Source organism: Amblyomma maculatum, chromosome 3, assembly GCF_055883805.1.
Source record: "Amblyomma maculatum isolate TAMU_Amacu chromosome 3, ASM5588380v1, whole genome shotgun sequence".
NCBI classification, from domain to species: Eukaryota; Metazoa; Arthropoda; class Arachnida; order Ixodida; family Ixodidae; genus Amblyomma; species Amblyomma maculatum.
The window spans coordinates 204,520,825-204,538,416 of NC_139346.1; the positions used below are offsets into that span (position 1 = coordinate 204,520,825).

Genomic DNA, 17,592 nt, shown 5'->3' on the forward strand with positions numbered 1-17,592 from the left:
TATTTTGCAGAAGTAGTGATTGCGCCGTTTCGTTTCACCTTTTACCTAAGCGGTTCTTCCGAAAACGTGGAGCGAAATCGTAGCTATCCCTTTTCCTTTTCCAATAGCAGTCGGAGGAGTCACATGTAAGTTTTCAATGGGACTTGGTTTTGCAGCTGATCTCGATCGTATTATTTTAGAGCAGTCCTCTCGTGGGTTGCCGTGCCTTGACGCATTGATTTGGTTTGTTCCTCACATGCTCGTTATTCGTACTTTGGGCGCGTTTTGTTGAATATACGTGCTGTGCGAGATTAGGCCTAGATGGTGTCGCGCGCCGTGACAAAAATCTTTGCGCCTGTTTTGGAGATCTGTATTCATTCTTGTTAGCGGTGAATGGCAGAATTCTCCTTTTATGTCCGCTCGCGACCGGTGCGAACAGTTGTCGGAGCGACTTTTGCCTGGCGTTCATATTTCGATTCCCGCCACATTGCAGTGAGGAGGATGACCGTTCGTTTCGCCGGCTGGTCTGTGTGAGACTGGCGCCGTCTTTTGTCAACGCTGCACAGACGGACCGACGTGTGGAGGACTAAGCTTAGGCCTAATAGGGCTACAGATTTGCACGTCGGTTTCGTTTGCGATTTGTTCTAAGCGAGCCCCGATTTGGTCGTGTGCAGTTGCGTTCATTCATGTCATTGGTAGCAGCGGTTGCGCGTGGCGCGAGTGGCACTTAGCTTTCGCGGACGGCCTTCGAGCTGTATCGTGCTTGAGCTGGCAGCATCTGGTGCCGGTGTTACGGGCGTTCAGCATGCTCTGCATCGTGTCGCGGAGCTGTGATGCTCGCGGACTCGTGGAAGGTGCTTCAGTTAAGTCGGCGGTGCCGAGCTAGGCAGGGTCTTCGTCTTCCGTGTTGCACCAAGCGCCGAGTGCGTGTCCGCTGTTAGTAGCGGTTTCGGCGACAGGGGTGCGTCCCCAAACAGCGCCTGCGGGTCATAAGTCGGTGTCTCAGCAGCACGTGCGTTTCTTAAGGATGCATTTCGTCTTCCTCGTCGTTGCTGCTGCTACTGCTGCCGCCCAGCGTTTAGCGCTATTCTTTGTGGAATCTGGAATGTGACGTGCCCCGGGCGGCGACCCAGCACGGCCCCTCTGTCAGCCTTATCGGCGTGAAAGGGTCGTCGCGTATTGTTTTCGAGGCGAGTATGAATGGTTCCGCAGTAGTGGGCAGTGCATGCTTCGGGGGCGGGGGCTCATCGTCTATGCCCGCGTTCTATTTAGTGCGTGTTTAGGCAAATTGTCTCCATCGCTTTGCGGTCTGGTGTTTTGAAATTAGACTAGTGATTGGTCGTGAACCTTTCATCGGGCGATCCCCGCAGTGAAGAGCTAGACGTTTCGATCTTCGGTTCATTGTGTTATTTCAGCGCTAATAGTCCAGGCCCAGGGTGTTAGCTTGTTGTCTTACGCCAAACTGGTCCGTGGCAGACCCAGTTTTACGTAGCTGGATACTTGCACACTGCTGGAATTAACTACATCGTTAGTCGGGTCAGCCGCCCGTTGCGTCGTTAACACTGTTGACTGTTTTGGCCGTTTTTCACGGCTTTTTTGGACCTTTCGTTAACCGGTCGATTGTGACACGTGGTGACAGTACAGGACGCTGCCGAAGTTTAAAATCTAATTTTGTGTGCCGTCGTAAGCGCGTCATCGCAGGGGTTTCCCCGTTTTGGCAGGCATCTGCTTGACATTTTCGAACATGGCACCATGCGGTAAAAAGCGTGCTTTCATGATTTTGATGTCAGGGCTCGAGTCCAGTTGCCCAACTGGGATTGTTTTCATGTGTGGTCACATCTCTTCTTCGCCACTGGTCTGTTTCGGTTGACCTATTTCCTGTGGAGCTCCGCAACAGCATTCAGTTTTGAGAGCCAGAGAAGTCTCCAACATAAGTTGTTGGCCATTGGTGGAGTTAGCCTTGCAGTAATCTGCTGGCAATCACTACATGTGCTTGCTTGGTGTTGTGCTCTGTAGTTGGCAGTACTGAAAGGAAGTTGTCAGAATCACTGCTAAATGTGTGCACTATCTCTCCAGTGGTACTGAGGGTGCATCATGGAAGACACAGAGCAGTACCAGGCGGCGGGGTCTGGTGCATCCCAGACGTACCCCGTGCAGTGCTCTTCCCTGCGCAAAAATGGCTTTGTCATGCTCAAGGGTAGGCCCTGCCGCATTGTGGAGATGACCACCTCAAAGACTGGCAAGCACGGACATGCCAAGGTATTTACCCTCGCAGTATGATGAATCTCCTTTGCTGTAATTCTCATTTTAACCATGCTGTTACTGTTTGCATATGTAATAGCAGTAGGTAGGTGCACGTCGTGTTTACATTTCTGTACCTGCCATTTATTTGGCTGGTGTACAGCCGTACTGGTGCCTAGATTTTCTCGAAATGTATGTCATATGCTCACTGCAAGAACTGGCTGAGCCATTTATATTGGTGCTTTATATCTGAATTAAACTCGATTTTGCCCTCTCGAGCAGTGGTGCCTCACTGCCAGCTTATGCTTGAAGGGGGATACAGCACTTCGCCATTCCAGTAAGCCATGCTATGCTTGTTAGAGTGTACGGTAGGTTATTAATCTGTTGTGAGATAATTAAGTGGCTGTCTCACCTGCTGCGTTGTTCACAGTGATGATCATTTCCAATTCACGATGGTCTTCTGAAAAACCATTGAGGACAAATTATGGATCTGAGTGAACTAGCAGTCATCTGGCATAAAAACTCCCATATATGTAATTTTCTATCATTTTGCATGCAGTCCTTTGGGATTTATTTGCTGTTATGCTTTTACTTGGAGAGTTATGCAGTTACTCTAGGTTTTACTAAAGCTTTAAAAATTGTTTTAGACTGACTGCATGTTTTTAGCAATTCAGCAATGGAAGCTGGAGAGCTGGCAGCACAAAGGGCCGCATTGGGATCTTCCAGATGTGCCCTGGCAGCCAGCTGCTGCCACGATCTGTGCGCCATTTTTTTTTACACTTGTATTCCTGGTAAAAGAGCAGTGCGGCAACATAAACATGTAGTGTGCCACCAGTACCTCCCAGTCGTGTTTTGCAGCAGTCCAAGCCTTCAAAGAAGGGCTCGACTCAGGGTGATTGACCTGTGTGGGCAATATAGTTACCAGTGGTTTTAACCGATCCATAAATAGTGCGCATACGTGCCATAAAATACTTCTCTCAGCTAAACAGCTGAATCCTTGCTGCTCAAATCTCGCACACAAAAAAAAATGGCATTTGGTGGTCAGTACTTTTTATACCGAATTTTTTGAGGGAACATACCTTATTTGATCAGAAAAAATCGAATGTTTGCATTTTCTGTGTTGACACAAGCAAACCAGGCCACCGTCCCAGTGGTGCAATCTCTTTCTTGTTTGCGGGATCAAGGCCATGCAGATTTGGTGAAGGAATGTAGGTGGACAGTCTCTTTGTGGAGTATTTGAAGAGCTTTATCACGTTATTTGTGAATAATGACAAGCAAAACATAATTTGGCCAAAAATACACTGCGTTTGAAGTGTTATGTTTGCGCATTGCAAAAAAAAAATCTATCGCGCTATGAAACTAGGTGATGCCAATGGTGGCAGTGGGCTCTTTCTTTTATTGTGAAAGCAATACTACTCGCACTTTCAAGCCTTCGCGTGACCCGGCCGCAGTTACGTCTTACCCACGTGACACACAGGCTGGCAGGAGCTGCCAACTTGGGTTTCTCGTTTCACATGGGACGGTTATGTCAGGATCAGCCTGCTAGGACCCTGGCATTCACGTTACCCCTATAGGCTACTAAGGCATGTTCGTATGGGTTGGTTAAAGCGGGGCTTTCTTTATATGTGGGCTGAGGAAGAAGAAAAAGAATGCTCGGTCACCTGCAGCTAATGCTATCGCCCAATTTTTGGTTCAGCAGCGTTGACCCCTTGTAATTTTTTTTCGTTGCCACCAAAGACTGCTAACATAGGACTTGTTGTTGAATGAGGCAAGTAACCCTAACAGCTTTAGTATAAAAATACAGTAATCCAAGGATTCAGTGATTTAGCTGGGAAGAGTCTTCTACATAATTGCGTAACGGATGGGTTCGTCTGCTTCAGCCACGATCCAGCTTCTTTTAATGTAGTTGTCCTTGTAGGGATCTATCTGCTTTCAGTTGGTTTCTTGTGACGAAGCTCGTTCGTTGCACAAGGAACTCATGAACGCTGCGCATATTTATGCATGTCCACAATTCTATGCTTACCTCTCATAGCCTGAGTCGCTTTGGGACGTTAAACCCCACAAACCAACCAATTCTATGCTTACCGTGCAGTCGCGCACATCATCTGCAAATGGATCGGTGCCATACAGTCTCATTTTTTCGATGTACTGGTCTCTGTTCACAACACAGGCTTGCCAGATAGTTCAAAAAGTCACTCATAAGGATGATTTAGTTTTCATTACGTTAGTGCTGGCAAGAGCAACAGAAAGCTGACTTTTCTAAAGTACAGCTTATGGGGGTTAATTCTCGTAAGAGTAGAGAATGCGCCACGAGGGGACTAGACGCTACAGTCGCCTTCTAGCCCCGACGTGCAGCCCTAGCAGACAGAGCTGTGACCCCCAACCCGTGGTGCGAGAAGTCGCTACTGCGGTGGGTTCGAGCCAGAGGGGACAGACACCGAGTTGCGTACTCGAACAGTTTATTGCACTGCTCGAGTACACGGCAAAGGAATAGCAGTCAAGAACAACCACCGTGTAGCGAGCGAACGCCGCGTACGGGGGTGAAATAAAAACCACCTAATGGGGAAGCGCGCCAAGGAGGTGAGAGGAGGAGTCTTTTCACCTGACACAGCTTCTCGCTCGCATCCCGTTGCGGTAAGTGCCTACGGTCAGCGGGCGATTCTCGGTGACGGCGGTGGTCTCCTCGGCGGAAATCATGAACCGCGCGCGTGCGCCGAAGAACCCCAGCGAGTTGCTACAGTCGCGCTCCTCGACACGGAACGGGAGAGGAGGTCTCCCGGTTACGCCGGCAGGAAAGAGGGAAGCCCGCGGCAGCGTCGCCGCAGTCCCGGGAGGCGGCGGGGGGTGGCCAGCGTGCCCTCTCCGCCAACCTCTCTGCCAGCGCGCGTAATCACGCGTGTTAATTACGCGCGGGCGTTATAATGGAGGAAGGGGATTGTGAATCCCCACAAGCTCACTGGCACAGTGGCAACTTCACTCCATCCTGCGAGGGTGGCCAGGCGCACGCATCAGTCAGTCATGCCATTTCGAACTTTGCTGCCTTACTAGTCTTTATTTGGGGATGGTGTCACGAGTTATATTATCTGCACATTCTCCTCGCTTTCATTTTCTTCCAGTATGCTAAAACTGCACTCTTGGCACGCTGTTCGGTCTGTGCAGTGAAGTATCCTCAAAATGCAACGGGGTTGATTGTAAGCAGGCACCGCTTCTGCTGTGTTGCATTGTGAAGAGGACAGGGAATGCTTTATAATTTTAATGAAGATTTGACTTTATGCTCCGAAGTTCCTCCTACCATGCTGATATTGCTGCTACAAAATGATTAAATTTCTGCTTTATAGCTGCTCCAAAACTTGTTTTGGTTATCCCACTCCAGCAAGAGTGTAACGTGGTGGGTATCGAACCACTTTATGGCTCTGAACTTGATGCTCTCCACAGCTGCTTCCTTCTCATACCCCACGGCCTCTTTCAGTTCAGCATTGCGGTCAAAAGTGCAACCCTTTAGACAGACTTGGCGGACTTTATGTAACCGATTCTCACCTTTTTTCCGTACTACTTACAGATTGAGGGTCATAAGCCAGTTATCAAAATAACAAGATAAGGCCTTTTATAAAGCCTTTCGTTTTTGTAGCACCACTCATGCCATAAAGATGCGCAAGTATGGTGATGAGGGTTATCTTTAGCAAGTTTTTTTTATTTTTTTCAAGAATACATCTCTACCTATGTTTCAGTTTATATAGTAAACCGAATATATTCTTAAGGTGGCCATGGTTGAACATGCAAAGTAGTAAAGTTACATGTGCTGTTGTTTTGCAGGTTCATCTAGTTGGGCTGGACATCTTCACTGCAAAAAAGCATGAGGATTTGTGCCCCTCAACCCACAACATTGACGTTCCCAATGTCAATCGCTCAGACTTCCAGGTCAGTGTGATCTTCTTGGTGTGCTGTAATTTGTTGAGCTATCCTCATATCAGTAATAAAGGCTGTGGTTTGCCTAAATTTAGTATGCTCAAGCAAGTGGACAGTATGCCACATTGAACTTTAGTGGGCATCTTTTCCTTGGCACTGCTTTATTTCCCCACCCAAAAAAAATGCAGATCGCCCCACACAGCAACCTTAGTCTGTTTCCTCTCAAAGTTCTGGCTCCTGTGTATAGTGTGTAAATTTAACAGGAGATACTACTCTGAAAAACATTTTCTTTAATTTTGGCCACAAATCAATGAAACTTGCAGCATTTAAGATTTTGAGCTCCTCTTTTCAAATTTTAGTAGCTCATTTGGTTCCATGCAATTGTATAAACAAAGCGTGTTTGTGCACACTTGGGTGTGCTACAACAGCATGTGTGTGCTACAACAGCAGCCGTGCTCCGTGTTGGTGTCATCGCCATCGCAGCTGTTCACAGCGCCACACTTTCTGCTGCGCCGCGAAGGCCACGCAGGTGCCATAGGTACGCGCAGCGCTGTATACTGGCAGTGGCAAGATTGTGCGAGATTAGGTTTGCAGCGTGTGCGGCCTACAGTGTGTGCGTGTGTTGATCAAGCCTTTTGTTCTGCGGGTGATTCTGCATTTCGGAATTGGACCGTAGTCGTGCCGTTTCCTAACAAAAACTAACACACAATTGCCTTTGATAGCCATGGCAAACCGTGGCTCTTGTCACATGCTCGACCTGGCGACGAAAGTGGAAGTTTTAAAGGAAGTTGAGAAGGGAGGTGCCGCCAAACAAGACATTGCACGAAAGTACAGGATCAAGCCTAACACGTTCTCAAACTTTATCAAGAACAAGCGCACAATAATGGATGCATTTGAGAATTACAAGTTTAAGACTTCTCGGAAGCGAATGCGCACAGGCGCTTACCCAGAGTTGGAGAAGGCTCTGCTGGCTTGGATTAGGGAGGCCCTGAGCAACGCACTTCCTCTCAGCGGAGATATCGTTGCTACGAAAGCCCGAACACTTGCAGCAATGTTAAGGACGTGCTTTAAAGATCACCACGACCTGGTTTTGAAGCTGAAATTTGCACAGCTGGTATAAAGTGAGCTGTTATGAAATGGCTGAGCATTTTAGAACCGCCTCGGTAGTTCATTATAGACCACAGAGTGGGCAAATCTGACTGAAATGATTTTATGTGCATTTTTTTATGTTATTTTTTATTGTGTGTTAGTTTTTGTTATGAAACCCTTGGAAAAATATGATAAGACTAGTTGTAAGAACAAGATTTGTCCGCTCTGTGCAGCCCAAGGAACATCTGTGCAAAATTTCAAAAGGGAAAAATTGTGTGCACAAACTGTAAAAATGGGCAAAAACACCAATTTGAGAAAAATTCGTTTAGTACTATAGTTCAAAATGTTGACCATTAGATCACAAGACTAAAACTCTTCTGCTGCATACATTTCACCCTCACGGTTTTGCGAATTGGGTCCTCTGTAAGAGTTACTTGCCTCGCTTCAGCAAAGTTGTAGGAGACTGCTTTGGTGGCCACGATGTGCACTTTCTTGGCTATGTTGAAGAATGTCTTGTAGTGAAGGGGCTTTGGTAGACAAAGAATGCCACACAACCTTGACAGCTGATGTGGCCAACGCCAATCGAACGCACAGTATGCACTGCTCCGGGTCGCAGCCTTTACGTGCGGCAGTAGCAGTGCAAAGTGATGAATAAGCAGCAGAATCAAACTGCTGCCGGGCATGCTCTGTTCGCACACCTGAGCTCCAGGAGAGAAGCGGGGTCCTTGTGCTTGTTGACGACATCTACAACAGCGAGTTCCACTTCCCGCATGTCGTGCACATGGCACCGCTCACGGGTCTGGTCAGCACGTCAACTTTGCAAATAACGATGCTTGCTTCGCTTTCACTATCACCTGCTTCATTTTGGGACATCGCCAGCTTCTTCTCCGACGTGCTCGCGAAGTCTAAAGCGTCGCTGATAAAATCAGACTGGCTTGATTGCATAGCACTCTCGGCGCTTGAAGGCGTGTTCCGCTGGCGTACGGGGGCTTGCAGCGTCTGCCGCGTTCATTGCGCACCTTCGCTTCAGTTTGCGCTTTCCCCTGTATGGGCGCACAGTCTGTTTCTTGCGGAGACAAAAGTTGCGTTTTTTTCTAGTCGTCCATTGCGTCATACTTTCGATTATCAAAGAAGTGCCGGCGGGTCCAGAAACAAGATGAAATGCAGCCGGATACACAACTGCGCGTCGCTGGCTCCACCGCACGGCGCCAGCCAATGGCTTTACCGTGTTCGTGTCCAGTGGGAGCATTCGGATAACTAGGGAATCATGCTTTGTTTTATTTGCCCGTGAGAATACGAAACTGACAGGTAATGTGCCCATCGAAAGCAGAAGGCTTGGACTACCGTATTTACTCGCATAATGCTCGCACCTCCAACATTAGGCGTCAAAAATCGAAAAAATATTATCCTCGAATAATCATCGCACCACCAATGCAGTAAAAGCTCGTTAATTCAAACTCGAAGGGGCCGAGAAAATTGTTCGGATTAACAGTCGGGCACTGGAATGAGCGCCACCGTGCTGGCCGAGCCCACATGTTGACTCATTACCATGAGTAAAGAGGGCTAGGCGCTACTGCACGTTTACGAAGGGCGATTCCGATAATTTTTGCAATCGAGCTGCAATGGCGAATGAACGGGACTAATCGGTCAGTCATGTGCCGCAAACAAGAACCGGAATGCATTCGTGTCAGTAGCGAGCTTCAAAACATGTTTATTTACACGGAAAAATAATCTGTAATGTGCGTTTGCTTGCCTTTCTTGTGCCGCGACTCCACAAGCATCGACTGCAGCTTGCCCAAGAGTTCCAGCGCAGGATCCGAATTCTCATCGGCGGAGAAGTATCGTGCAGCGAGATCGAGCGCCGACGCTACTTCACATGTACTAGGGTGTGGCACCGGATCGTCGGACTTTTCATCGCTTTCAGCCGTGTTCGCCACCCGTGAGCCCTGTGGAGCACATGCATCCGCGATTATATCCTCATCACTCAAGGGCCCAGACGTCTCCACACCGTTGTCAACGTAGGCTTCAAAGGCGACACCCTCCGACAAAGCCGCGTAGCCACGGTCGAGCACGACGGAGTCATCAGACGAAGCCTCCGCTACCTCCGCGCTGCATGCTTCTGGGGCGTCACCGAAGCCACACATGGCTTGTGGTTTTCGTGGCAGCTTCTTTGGAGCATACCTCTGCAATTTCACCGAAGGAAGTCAACAAGTGAGCTTGACTGCACTGATTTTGGTGACTCTCGGGGACGTTGATTAAGGTTGCGTCGCCGTAGACAAGGCTGTCGAAATGTGCGGTGCACTGACTGATAGCTAGATTATAGAGATTATCCGGCCCCAGGAAAGAGACGACGGCGAAGACGAGCCGCAACCAAAGGCTGCCAATGCAGCCGCAGGCCTTGCTCTCGTGGAGCGCTTTTTTGTCGCTGAAGGTAACGCGGAAGAAGCGTTCCGCCCCATCTACAGCCTGCAGAACTTTCAGCAAGAAGCAGAGCAAGATGAGACTTTTTTTTTAAGATAATACTCGATTTTGAAATGTCATCCTCATAAATTACCTCTGCAGTAATGGCATTTGCGGAACCGGTGCCGCGTGACCTGCAGCTGGCTCATCGTAATCACCATCTATGGCCACATTAACCATCAGCACTGTCCGCTAAGCAGCTGATCAAAGCTGTAGCTGTATGTATTTCATATATGCTGTTGCAGCTATGCCATGTTTAGGGCTACCTAAGCCACTCATGTGCTGCACACTGTGGGAAATTTTAATTCTTGTTCGTGAAGTCATGGGACTATCAATTCCCAAGAAGTGATATTTGCAGCTGTGCTTCGTGAGATTGAAAACAGGCGAACATTTTGCACTCATGGATGCCACATCTCGTTTCATGGTGGCAGTGGCAATTTGAAGCTGAAGCGAACTGAATTAGGCTCATAATTGTGCAACACGACTTTCCAACATCTACTGCCAGTAAAGGGTTATTGTGGCAAGCCTTTAGTGCCCTGTTTGAGTCCATTTGGATGCCTTGTTGTTGTAATTAAATGCTTGCATCCAGTTTGGTGTTGTGTTCTCTGTACCCGGCACTTTCCCTGGATGTGTGGGGTAAGTGAACAAGCCCTGTGGTGAATAGGGGTGGGTGCAAATCTGCAAATGCCAGTACATGGGAAACCTTCACAACTTCACAGCCCCTGTCATCATTCTTGTTTGAGCATGTGGTACTGTATACCACGCATGAGGTTACACTCAAATGCCTGATGTGATTGTTCCAGTAGCTTTTTACTCTTGTTTGGCTCAATGCTGTGAGTGTCCGTGGTTGGAATTGGTCATCTTTCTGATTGCACTAACTGTATGTCATGGTGTGCTGTTGTATCTCTGCAGCTGATTGACATCAGTGATGATGGCTATGCCACACTAATGAACGACAAAGGTGACACACGTGATGACCTCAAGCTTCCTGAGGGGGAGCTGGGCCAAAGGATCCGTGACGAATTCCAGAAGGAGGACACAAACGTCATCGTAAGTTTTGGCCTGGGTATTTTTTCCCCCTTGGTCTTCAGTGTGATCCACTGACATTCACATCTGGGTACTGTGTACGGTTAGTGGTGAAAATGCGACAAGCTGGATCACAGTGTGCTCAAGAATCTAATTACTAGTCATGGTTGCTAACAGGTGGCACCTTATCTTAGGTGTGGATGTGCTGCCATGCCACCAGTCAGCTGCCCTGAGTCTCAAGCAGGGTGTCTAGCAACCGAGAATTGTCAGGGAAATTTTATGCACAGGGAAATGTCCTTAAATTTTGCCAATTCAGGGAAAATGGCCCGATATATTCTGCAGTGCATTTTCATTTTAAACTGGTGCGCAGCAAGTATGTGTTTTCCATGTTTTTTTTGTGTGTATGTGTGTGTTAAGCGCGTGGCCCATGCCGCAAGGTGAGGCAGCAATATGGCTGAGCTGCCATAATAGAACCAGTACACGCGCGAGTTGGGCACTGAATAAAATATGTGCGAAAGCGATCGGAGAGCTGAGCTACAGCTGATGTCCGTTCTGACACACCAGCTGTTGACCACTGACGTCCTCGCGATCTTGCCGCAGGTTCCATGCTTCGTGTGTGCGATGAAATCATGAACTCTGTACCAGCATCGCATTCCACGCTAATGCCGAAGTGAAACTTGCATTGGGTCGTGGACTTTCGTGGCAGAACGCACTTCGCACCGGCTCTGCCCTACATATGCGGCGGCGGCGTGCAATTCGCGTTGTAATTTGAACCCGCAGTGTTGTAATCGTGCAGCGTGGTTGACTTTCCCTGCACATCTAACAAGTCTTGCACAGACTAACTCATGTCTCGACGGAACGCTTGTGGCTGGCATCTTCTGGTTTTTATTCCACGCCCGATTCTTACTGCTTCCAGACTCGTTGCGTGAGCGGAGAGGAACTTATATAGCAAACCGAGGGTCAGCGTATGAAAGACCCCGAAAGGGGGGAACCAGGAGATTTCTGGGTGCAGCGGAAGTGCCGCCGCAGTCGAGAAAACAGCAACATGTGGTTGCAATAAATTCTGCTGAACGTGAACAGAGAGGCCGGTAAAAGCGTAAGAAAGAAATGACAGGAAGAAAGACAAGTGCCTACAGTGGCGGTGGAAACTGAAGTTTTCTTTCCCAAAGCGCAATGTGTGTTCAATGAAGCCGTTAACGCTTTTCGGTGAGAGTTAAGACACTCACAAAGTAGAGCGACAAAAGAAAGGCGACGTACGAACACCCAACCCGGACCGAACGTCCCGTCCTGGAAGTGCTTCCCTCTCATGCTCCTGGTTTTCTTTCGTCCCTGTTGCGCTGCTGAACTGCCAAACTTTGCACGCTAGGCGGTCCGTATGTCTGCTTCGCTTTGGGTCAACGATGCGGCCTTGACAAGGTCTGAGCTCTTCGTAGTCGGCTAGCCGTCGTTCTAAACTGTACTTCAGCTTGCAGTGTTTGTTTTATGGGAACACATAAAAACGGCACCAAGAAGATGGGATGTTCGATAGCCCTCTGCATAGCAGCTTGCAAAAAAAAAAAAAGGAATCAGAACGGAAAGGCAGAACGGTTAACTAGGCAAAAAAGTGCACAGCATCAGGAGCCTGTAGCCCTCAACTTGAGTCTGGCTTTTGGCATGGCGGGAGTTAAACGCAAAAGAACAGAGCTGAACGTAGGCGCGAAGAAATCTGAATAAGAGCAGCAAAAGCCATCTCAGTCAATCCAAGCTTCGAGGGACTAGTATTGACAGCTCAGCTGTTTCCTCGCCTCAGGAGAATCTCAAACAGCTACTTAGCTCAGTGAAGAGGCCATTTAGGAAGTGGCGGTGAGTAGAGAATTGGACGCTGATTCATCGGCCAGTGAGGAGTTCGTGCTCGAAAGTTGACCAACACAAAGCCCAACATCACGGGTGTCATGGTAAGCGAGTCGCTTCAGACTGCACTACAATTTTTCGAAGACAACGACGACAGGGATAATGCACTCAAAATTTCCCGTGTTCTGTGAAATTTTGAGTCCAGTGCACACCGTTATGTACAAAAGCAGTCATTAACTACAATTCTCTTTTCTCAATAAAATCCTTTTTTTTTTTTTATTCATGACTCGTTATTATGGATGACTCTCTTTACGGACAGTTTGGTTGGAAACCAAAGTGTCCATATTAACGAGGCAGGACTGTATAACAAATTCGTCTAAAATTAACAGCGCCGCAGTTCGCAACTCTCTCATGAACAAAAAAAAAAAGCGCCATGGCTCGTGAGCTGTACCTATCAGCATCTGGTGCCAGCTCCTAGCGCCCCCACAAAGCTGTGATTTATTATGCAGTAGCGAGCAGGCCTAGCCGCCTGCCTTTTTTCCTGTGTTGAGTGCCGTTCGGCTGTTTGTGCCATTCTCGCGTGCGGGACGTTACTTTTTTTTTTCTCGGATTATGTTATTGCCAAGTTTATGCGAAACCTGGCGGTGATTGCAACCAGCAAAATGTCGAAGATAGGAACGCAACTTTCACTTACAGAAATCGGCGCAGGAAAAAGTGAATCTGCCTCTGCAGAGCGCTAGAGCATTGCCCCATCGACCGCTGCGATCATTTTGAAAGACCGAGACAATATTTTCAAGCTTCAGGGACCACTAAAGATGAGGTTATATCGATTTCTGATTTTTTTTTGCACTGGACAAAGCCCATACTTTCATCGCTCGGTACAGTCATGCACCCGATGAGGTGTTGCACAAAGTTGGAAGTGTATGTGCAGTTGTGGCATAATGTAGTGTGATCGTGTTTGCTGCACGCGGGAGAAGAAAATGACCGATATATTTTTAAATAAATCGGCTTTGAAGTTAGTGCGACATTTTCATTTTAGGTTTTGCTTGTCCACACGTGTGCCTACTGCCAAGGTGCATCAATTTCATACCTAGGTTTGACCACTGGCTTCAATCGCAAATTTTTCATTACAACGATATTTCAAAATAACGAATGATTTCATGCGGTCCCGTGGGATTCGTTATATCCAGATTTGACTGTATATAAGTGGAACTGAAGGTAGCTAGTATCTATGGAATACTTGATTGCAATTCCAAAAAACATTCTTTACTGCAAACAAGACACTCCTAGGTAGCGATAACAAATGCCTTATCACCACCACAGCCATTCTTGCAACTGTGAAGGAAATTGGCAAAATTGCTCTAAACAGGTTCTGCGTTTTTTTTTGTTGTTTTTTTTTTTTCCACACTGCACAGTTGATCCTTTGATACTTTAAGATATGAATACGTAGCAATCTACTCAGTTATGGCTTGGCAGGGTCAGCTGCAGCGCCGGTAGCTTCACCTGCAGCGGGCACTGTGCCTCTTCACAATACCATGTGGATGCACATCGACACTGCCATTCTTGACAGCCTGCTTACTTGTACACCTGCCTCATCCCTCGAAAGCGCCGCATGCTCTTCTGGACTAAGATCACTGAGGGGAAGACTGCATGAGTTTGCAAGGACATTGTTGCCATGCTTGGAAACTGTCCACATCTGGTGCAACCAGTGGTTGCTTCAATTTCTCCTATTCAGTAGCTACATTGCTCACCTATTTTCATGCTTCTGTTTGTTTTGTTTGCTTGGTGATAAGGTGATCCAAAATGTTTTGGTAGCCTCACGAGATTCTAATGTATGGATTTAGAGGCATTGCTTCAAAGTTCACACATCAGAGCCCAGTGGGTGGACTGGACCCCATTGTTAACACTGTCTTGGCAGTGTTGGCATTGTGTTAAGATCGATGAGAAGTACTCTCGTGCCTAGGGGCACATAGCAGTAACCACTCAGTTGCAATGCTGCTCGTGAGGGCACACTGAAAACTCGTGCTTGCTTCTTAAGAAGTCTGCATTGTCTGTCCTTTACAGGTGACCGTGATGAGTGCTGTGGGCATGGAATGCATCATCGCGTGCAAGAATGCCAACTAATGAAGACATCGGCCGGAGAGGAGATATGCCCGAGCAATGAAGTGTAGCCGCTGCCACATATAAAACATGGGGGAAAAAACTGATGTCATGGACAGATTATGTATACTGTTCACACAAACGGTGCGGAAGAAAGTGGTGCATCAACCTGTGCAAGAATGAAATTCCCGCCCCTCCGCTTAAACGCTGTAACATGCGAAGGAAGGCGTTGCGGCCAGGAATCTGATCACATTATTGTGCTTGTTTATGCTGAGCATGTCATTTTTCTTTTTTATGCTTTTTTTTTTTTAGACTTGTATTTTTCTGAAAGACAAGGTGTTTTACAGTGTTGCATTTGACAACCTCATCTTGTCTGTGAGTGAGGAAATGTGAGAGTGCCTGCTAGCATTAAATTTTTCTTCTAGCTATTTGTAAATTCTTTTTCTCCTGGTGGCTTGGGATGGGTGGGTGCATTCTTGGGTTAACGAGGGTTGGGTTTCATTGTGCTCGCACTCTCACTTGAGTGTTGTGGGCCCTAGGACAACAAATTGAGACTGATCGTGTATGACTGTTCTTACCTCCCCCTCTTTGTTCCCTTCCCCACCTCCCTTTTTTTTAGCCCCCCCCCCCCCACTCCCCCTTGCATTGTCGAGGTATCATCAGCGCAACAAGCTCTAGTGTGTGAAGGTTTCAACATTGTTACATTAAGGTTGAATGTTTTAATTTGGAATTAAATTTTTATAACCCTGTACTACTCTTCCCCTTTCCAGTCCTCTTACTGGGTGCTCTCAGGGATTGGAACACTTAAATTTGGGTTTTTCTTGGTTGGAAACCATGGTTTTCTAGATTTCTCCTCCCCTTATCCTCTGAGATGTGTTGACTAAACAGACGAGTTGTGGTGTCGAGTGACTCAACGAGTCTCTTGGCTTAATAAATTTGTATTACACAATTTCATCTGCGCAAATTGTTTCCCCATGCTCCAGGGTGGATGCTTCCATTTTGTTAGATGTCTTTGGTGTCATAGGCTTAGGGCAAAGCACTTCACAAGGAAGCAGTGAGACATGTTAGTCTGCTCTTGAAGCTTGTCTGTTTGCAGGCCTAGTAAGTATAACTTGTTTACTGAGATGGGACCATATATTGTGGATGGTTGTTTCGTTAAGCGATACATGCTGGGCAATCTGCCATGTTGACATAAGACGATGCAGCGCGGCACTGCCACATGGCCTAGTCTTGGTCGCACAAAGCACGCAAATGGTGCTGATTGATCGGACAGACTGCGGGTTCTTCACACGGTTCCAAATTATGTATGTGCGAGAAGGCAAACCACTGAGCGACTAGGGAGAGGGGGGGGTCTCCTTGCCGGTTTTCCTGCGTCGTGGCCGCAAGAAGGTCTTGGAGTAAGCCTCCTCCGCCAGACGTAGGGCGATCTCTTGTTCACATTTGGGCTGCGGATTTGCGTGAAGCTGATAACTTAGATTTTTAAAATGTGCGCCGCTCAAATCTCGTGACGTCATGGGGCTTGCTGGGCGCGGCTTTTTGAAATTAGCGTCACTACGCCACTTTTTCGAGAAGTCAGCGTAGTATGTTTTCACTTTCAAATGACCTTGCCAAATGCCGCTCCTTTCGTTTCTTGTAAACCAATTTACAGTGCAATCTGAAGCTTCACTACGATCGTGTGACACTAAATTTGCCCTTCAATTGTACGTATATATAATTGTTCACAGGATAGGAAAGACTAGTATCTGTCGCGCTTCTGTGGACACCTGAACCGCTACGGAAGAAAAGTGGTGTAGTGGAGGGCTCCGGAGTAATTTTGGCCACCTGGGGATTTTAAACGTGCATTGACAGCACACGGACGCCACTTGCTTCGCCTCCATTGAAACGCAGCCGCCGACAGTCTGGATCGAACCCGGGTACTCAGTGGCGTCCACTATAGTTTTGTAGCTGATGAGTTGTCCGGTGTTCTAGCAAAGAAGCCACTGCGCAAAAAATGAAAAGACGCAATTACGACCACGTGTTGATGCTGTCTGCATGCCCGTCCCAGCCTTCTCTCCCTGCAATAAACGCCGCTCTGGGAATGACTGGCATGACTATTGGGTGGGGAAATGCGGAAGAAACCGCTCCATGGTTCAGCCATGTCTTTTTGACAAAGCCCTATAGAAATCGCAACAGTCACGAAAATTCTTCGACTATAAATGTTTCCTTTAGTCAACTTGTAACTCTCTTCTCAGCAGCGTTATATTGCGCCGCAAGCGTTTGACATTGCCAGAAACTATGAAAGACACCTCCGCGGCCACAGCTGCTAATGCATCCGAACACATGTAGAGCAGTACTGTTTCGGGCGCACAATTCACCCAGTTGACATGTTTTGTACGTCCACAAATCACGCAAGACGAGTAACAGAGCATGCCGAAAGCTCCCTCGGGTGACTGAATACCTTCGGATCCTCAAAGTGACGTTACAGCGGCCGGAGGAGTGAGGTTCCCCTCTCTGCTTTCCTCCTCGGTAGCAGTCGCGGGAGATTTGAATTGCGCGTTTTCACTCGGCGGTTGCGCAGGTGTATTATGCATAATCGAAAAAATCAGTTCACAGACATGATCAACAAATAACCTACTTCAAAAATATAGAGTATTAACATATTTAAAAACTGCCGCAGTGTCCCTTTAAGGGAGAAAGGAGGAGCGTCATTTTCGGTCGCCGCCGGTGGTCGGAATACAACTCTAGTACTCTGGCACAGTAATCGGGTATCTTATACCCCTGTCACACGGTCATTTTTAAAGGCGATTGAGCCGATAGCCTTCGAGGTCTTCAGCCGCGATTAAACTCGAAGGCGTGCCGCTGCTACACGGCAAAACTCGAAGACAAAATAGTTCTGGTGTTTGGCTCGAAACTTCTGTAGCGCCACTATAGTTGCTTTCGGTTTTGCATAAAGAACTAAAGCCTTTCTATGAATGCAATATA

General features: G+C 47.6%; 1 protein-coding gene across 3 annotated transcripts; it reads left to right on the forward strand.

Moving 5' to 3' along the window:
• Positions 1-4: 4 nt before the first annotated feature.
• On the forward strand, positions 5-15,585 carry eEF5 (eukaryotic translation elongation factor 5). 3 transcript variants are annotated; one of them, XM_084599333.1, is made up of 5 exons: positions 5-125; positions 2,056-2,238; positions 6,034-6,138; positions 10,588-10,725; positions 14,596-15,585. In XM_084599333.1, the coding sequence occupies exons 2-5, from the start codon at positions 2,074-2,076 to the stop codon at positions 14,653-14,655; spliced, it is 468 nt and encodes a 155-aa protein (XP_084455459.1). In that variant the 5' UTR covers positions 5-125; positions 2,056-2,073; the 3' UTR covers positions 14,656-15,585. The 3 variants fall into 3 exon arrangements, with proteins under 3 accessions (XP_084455459.1, XP_084455460.1, XP_084455461.1); XM_084599334.1 differs by lacking the exon at positions 5-125 and adding an exon at positions 136-222; XM_084599335.1 differs by lacking the exon at positions 5-125 and adding an exon at positions 1,146-1,169.
• The last annotated feature ends 2,007 nt before the right edge of the window (positions 15,586-17,592 follow it).

What these genes read in the sequence shown, in the direction of transcription:
- eEF5 (XM_084599333.1), top strand. Translation starts at nt 2,074, where the DNA reads ATGGAAGACACAGAGCAGTACCAGGCGGCGGGGTCTGGTGCATCCCAG. An exon ending in TCAATCGCTCAGACTTCCAG is followed by an intron (nt 6,139 to 10,587) that starts GTCAGTGTGATC and finishes GTATCTCTGCAG; the next exon opens with CTGATTGACATCAGTGATGA. An exon ending in AGGAGGACACAAACGTCATC is followed by an intron (nt 10,726 to 14,595) that starts GTAAGTTTTGGC and finishes TGTCCTTTACAG; the next exon opens with GTGACCGTGATGAGTGCTGT.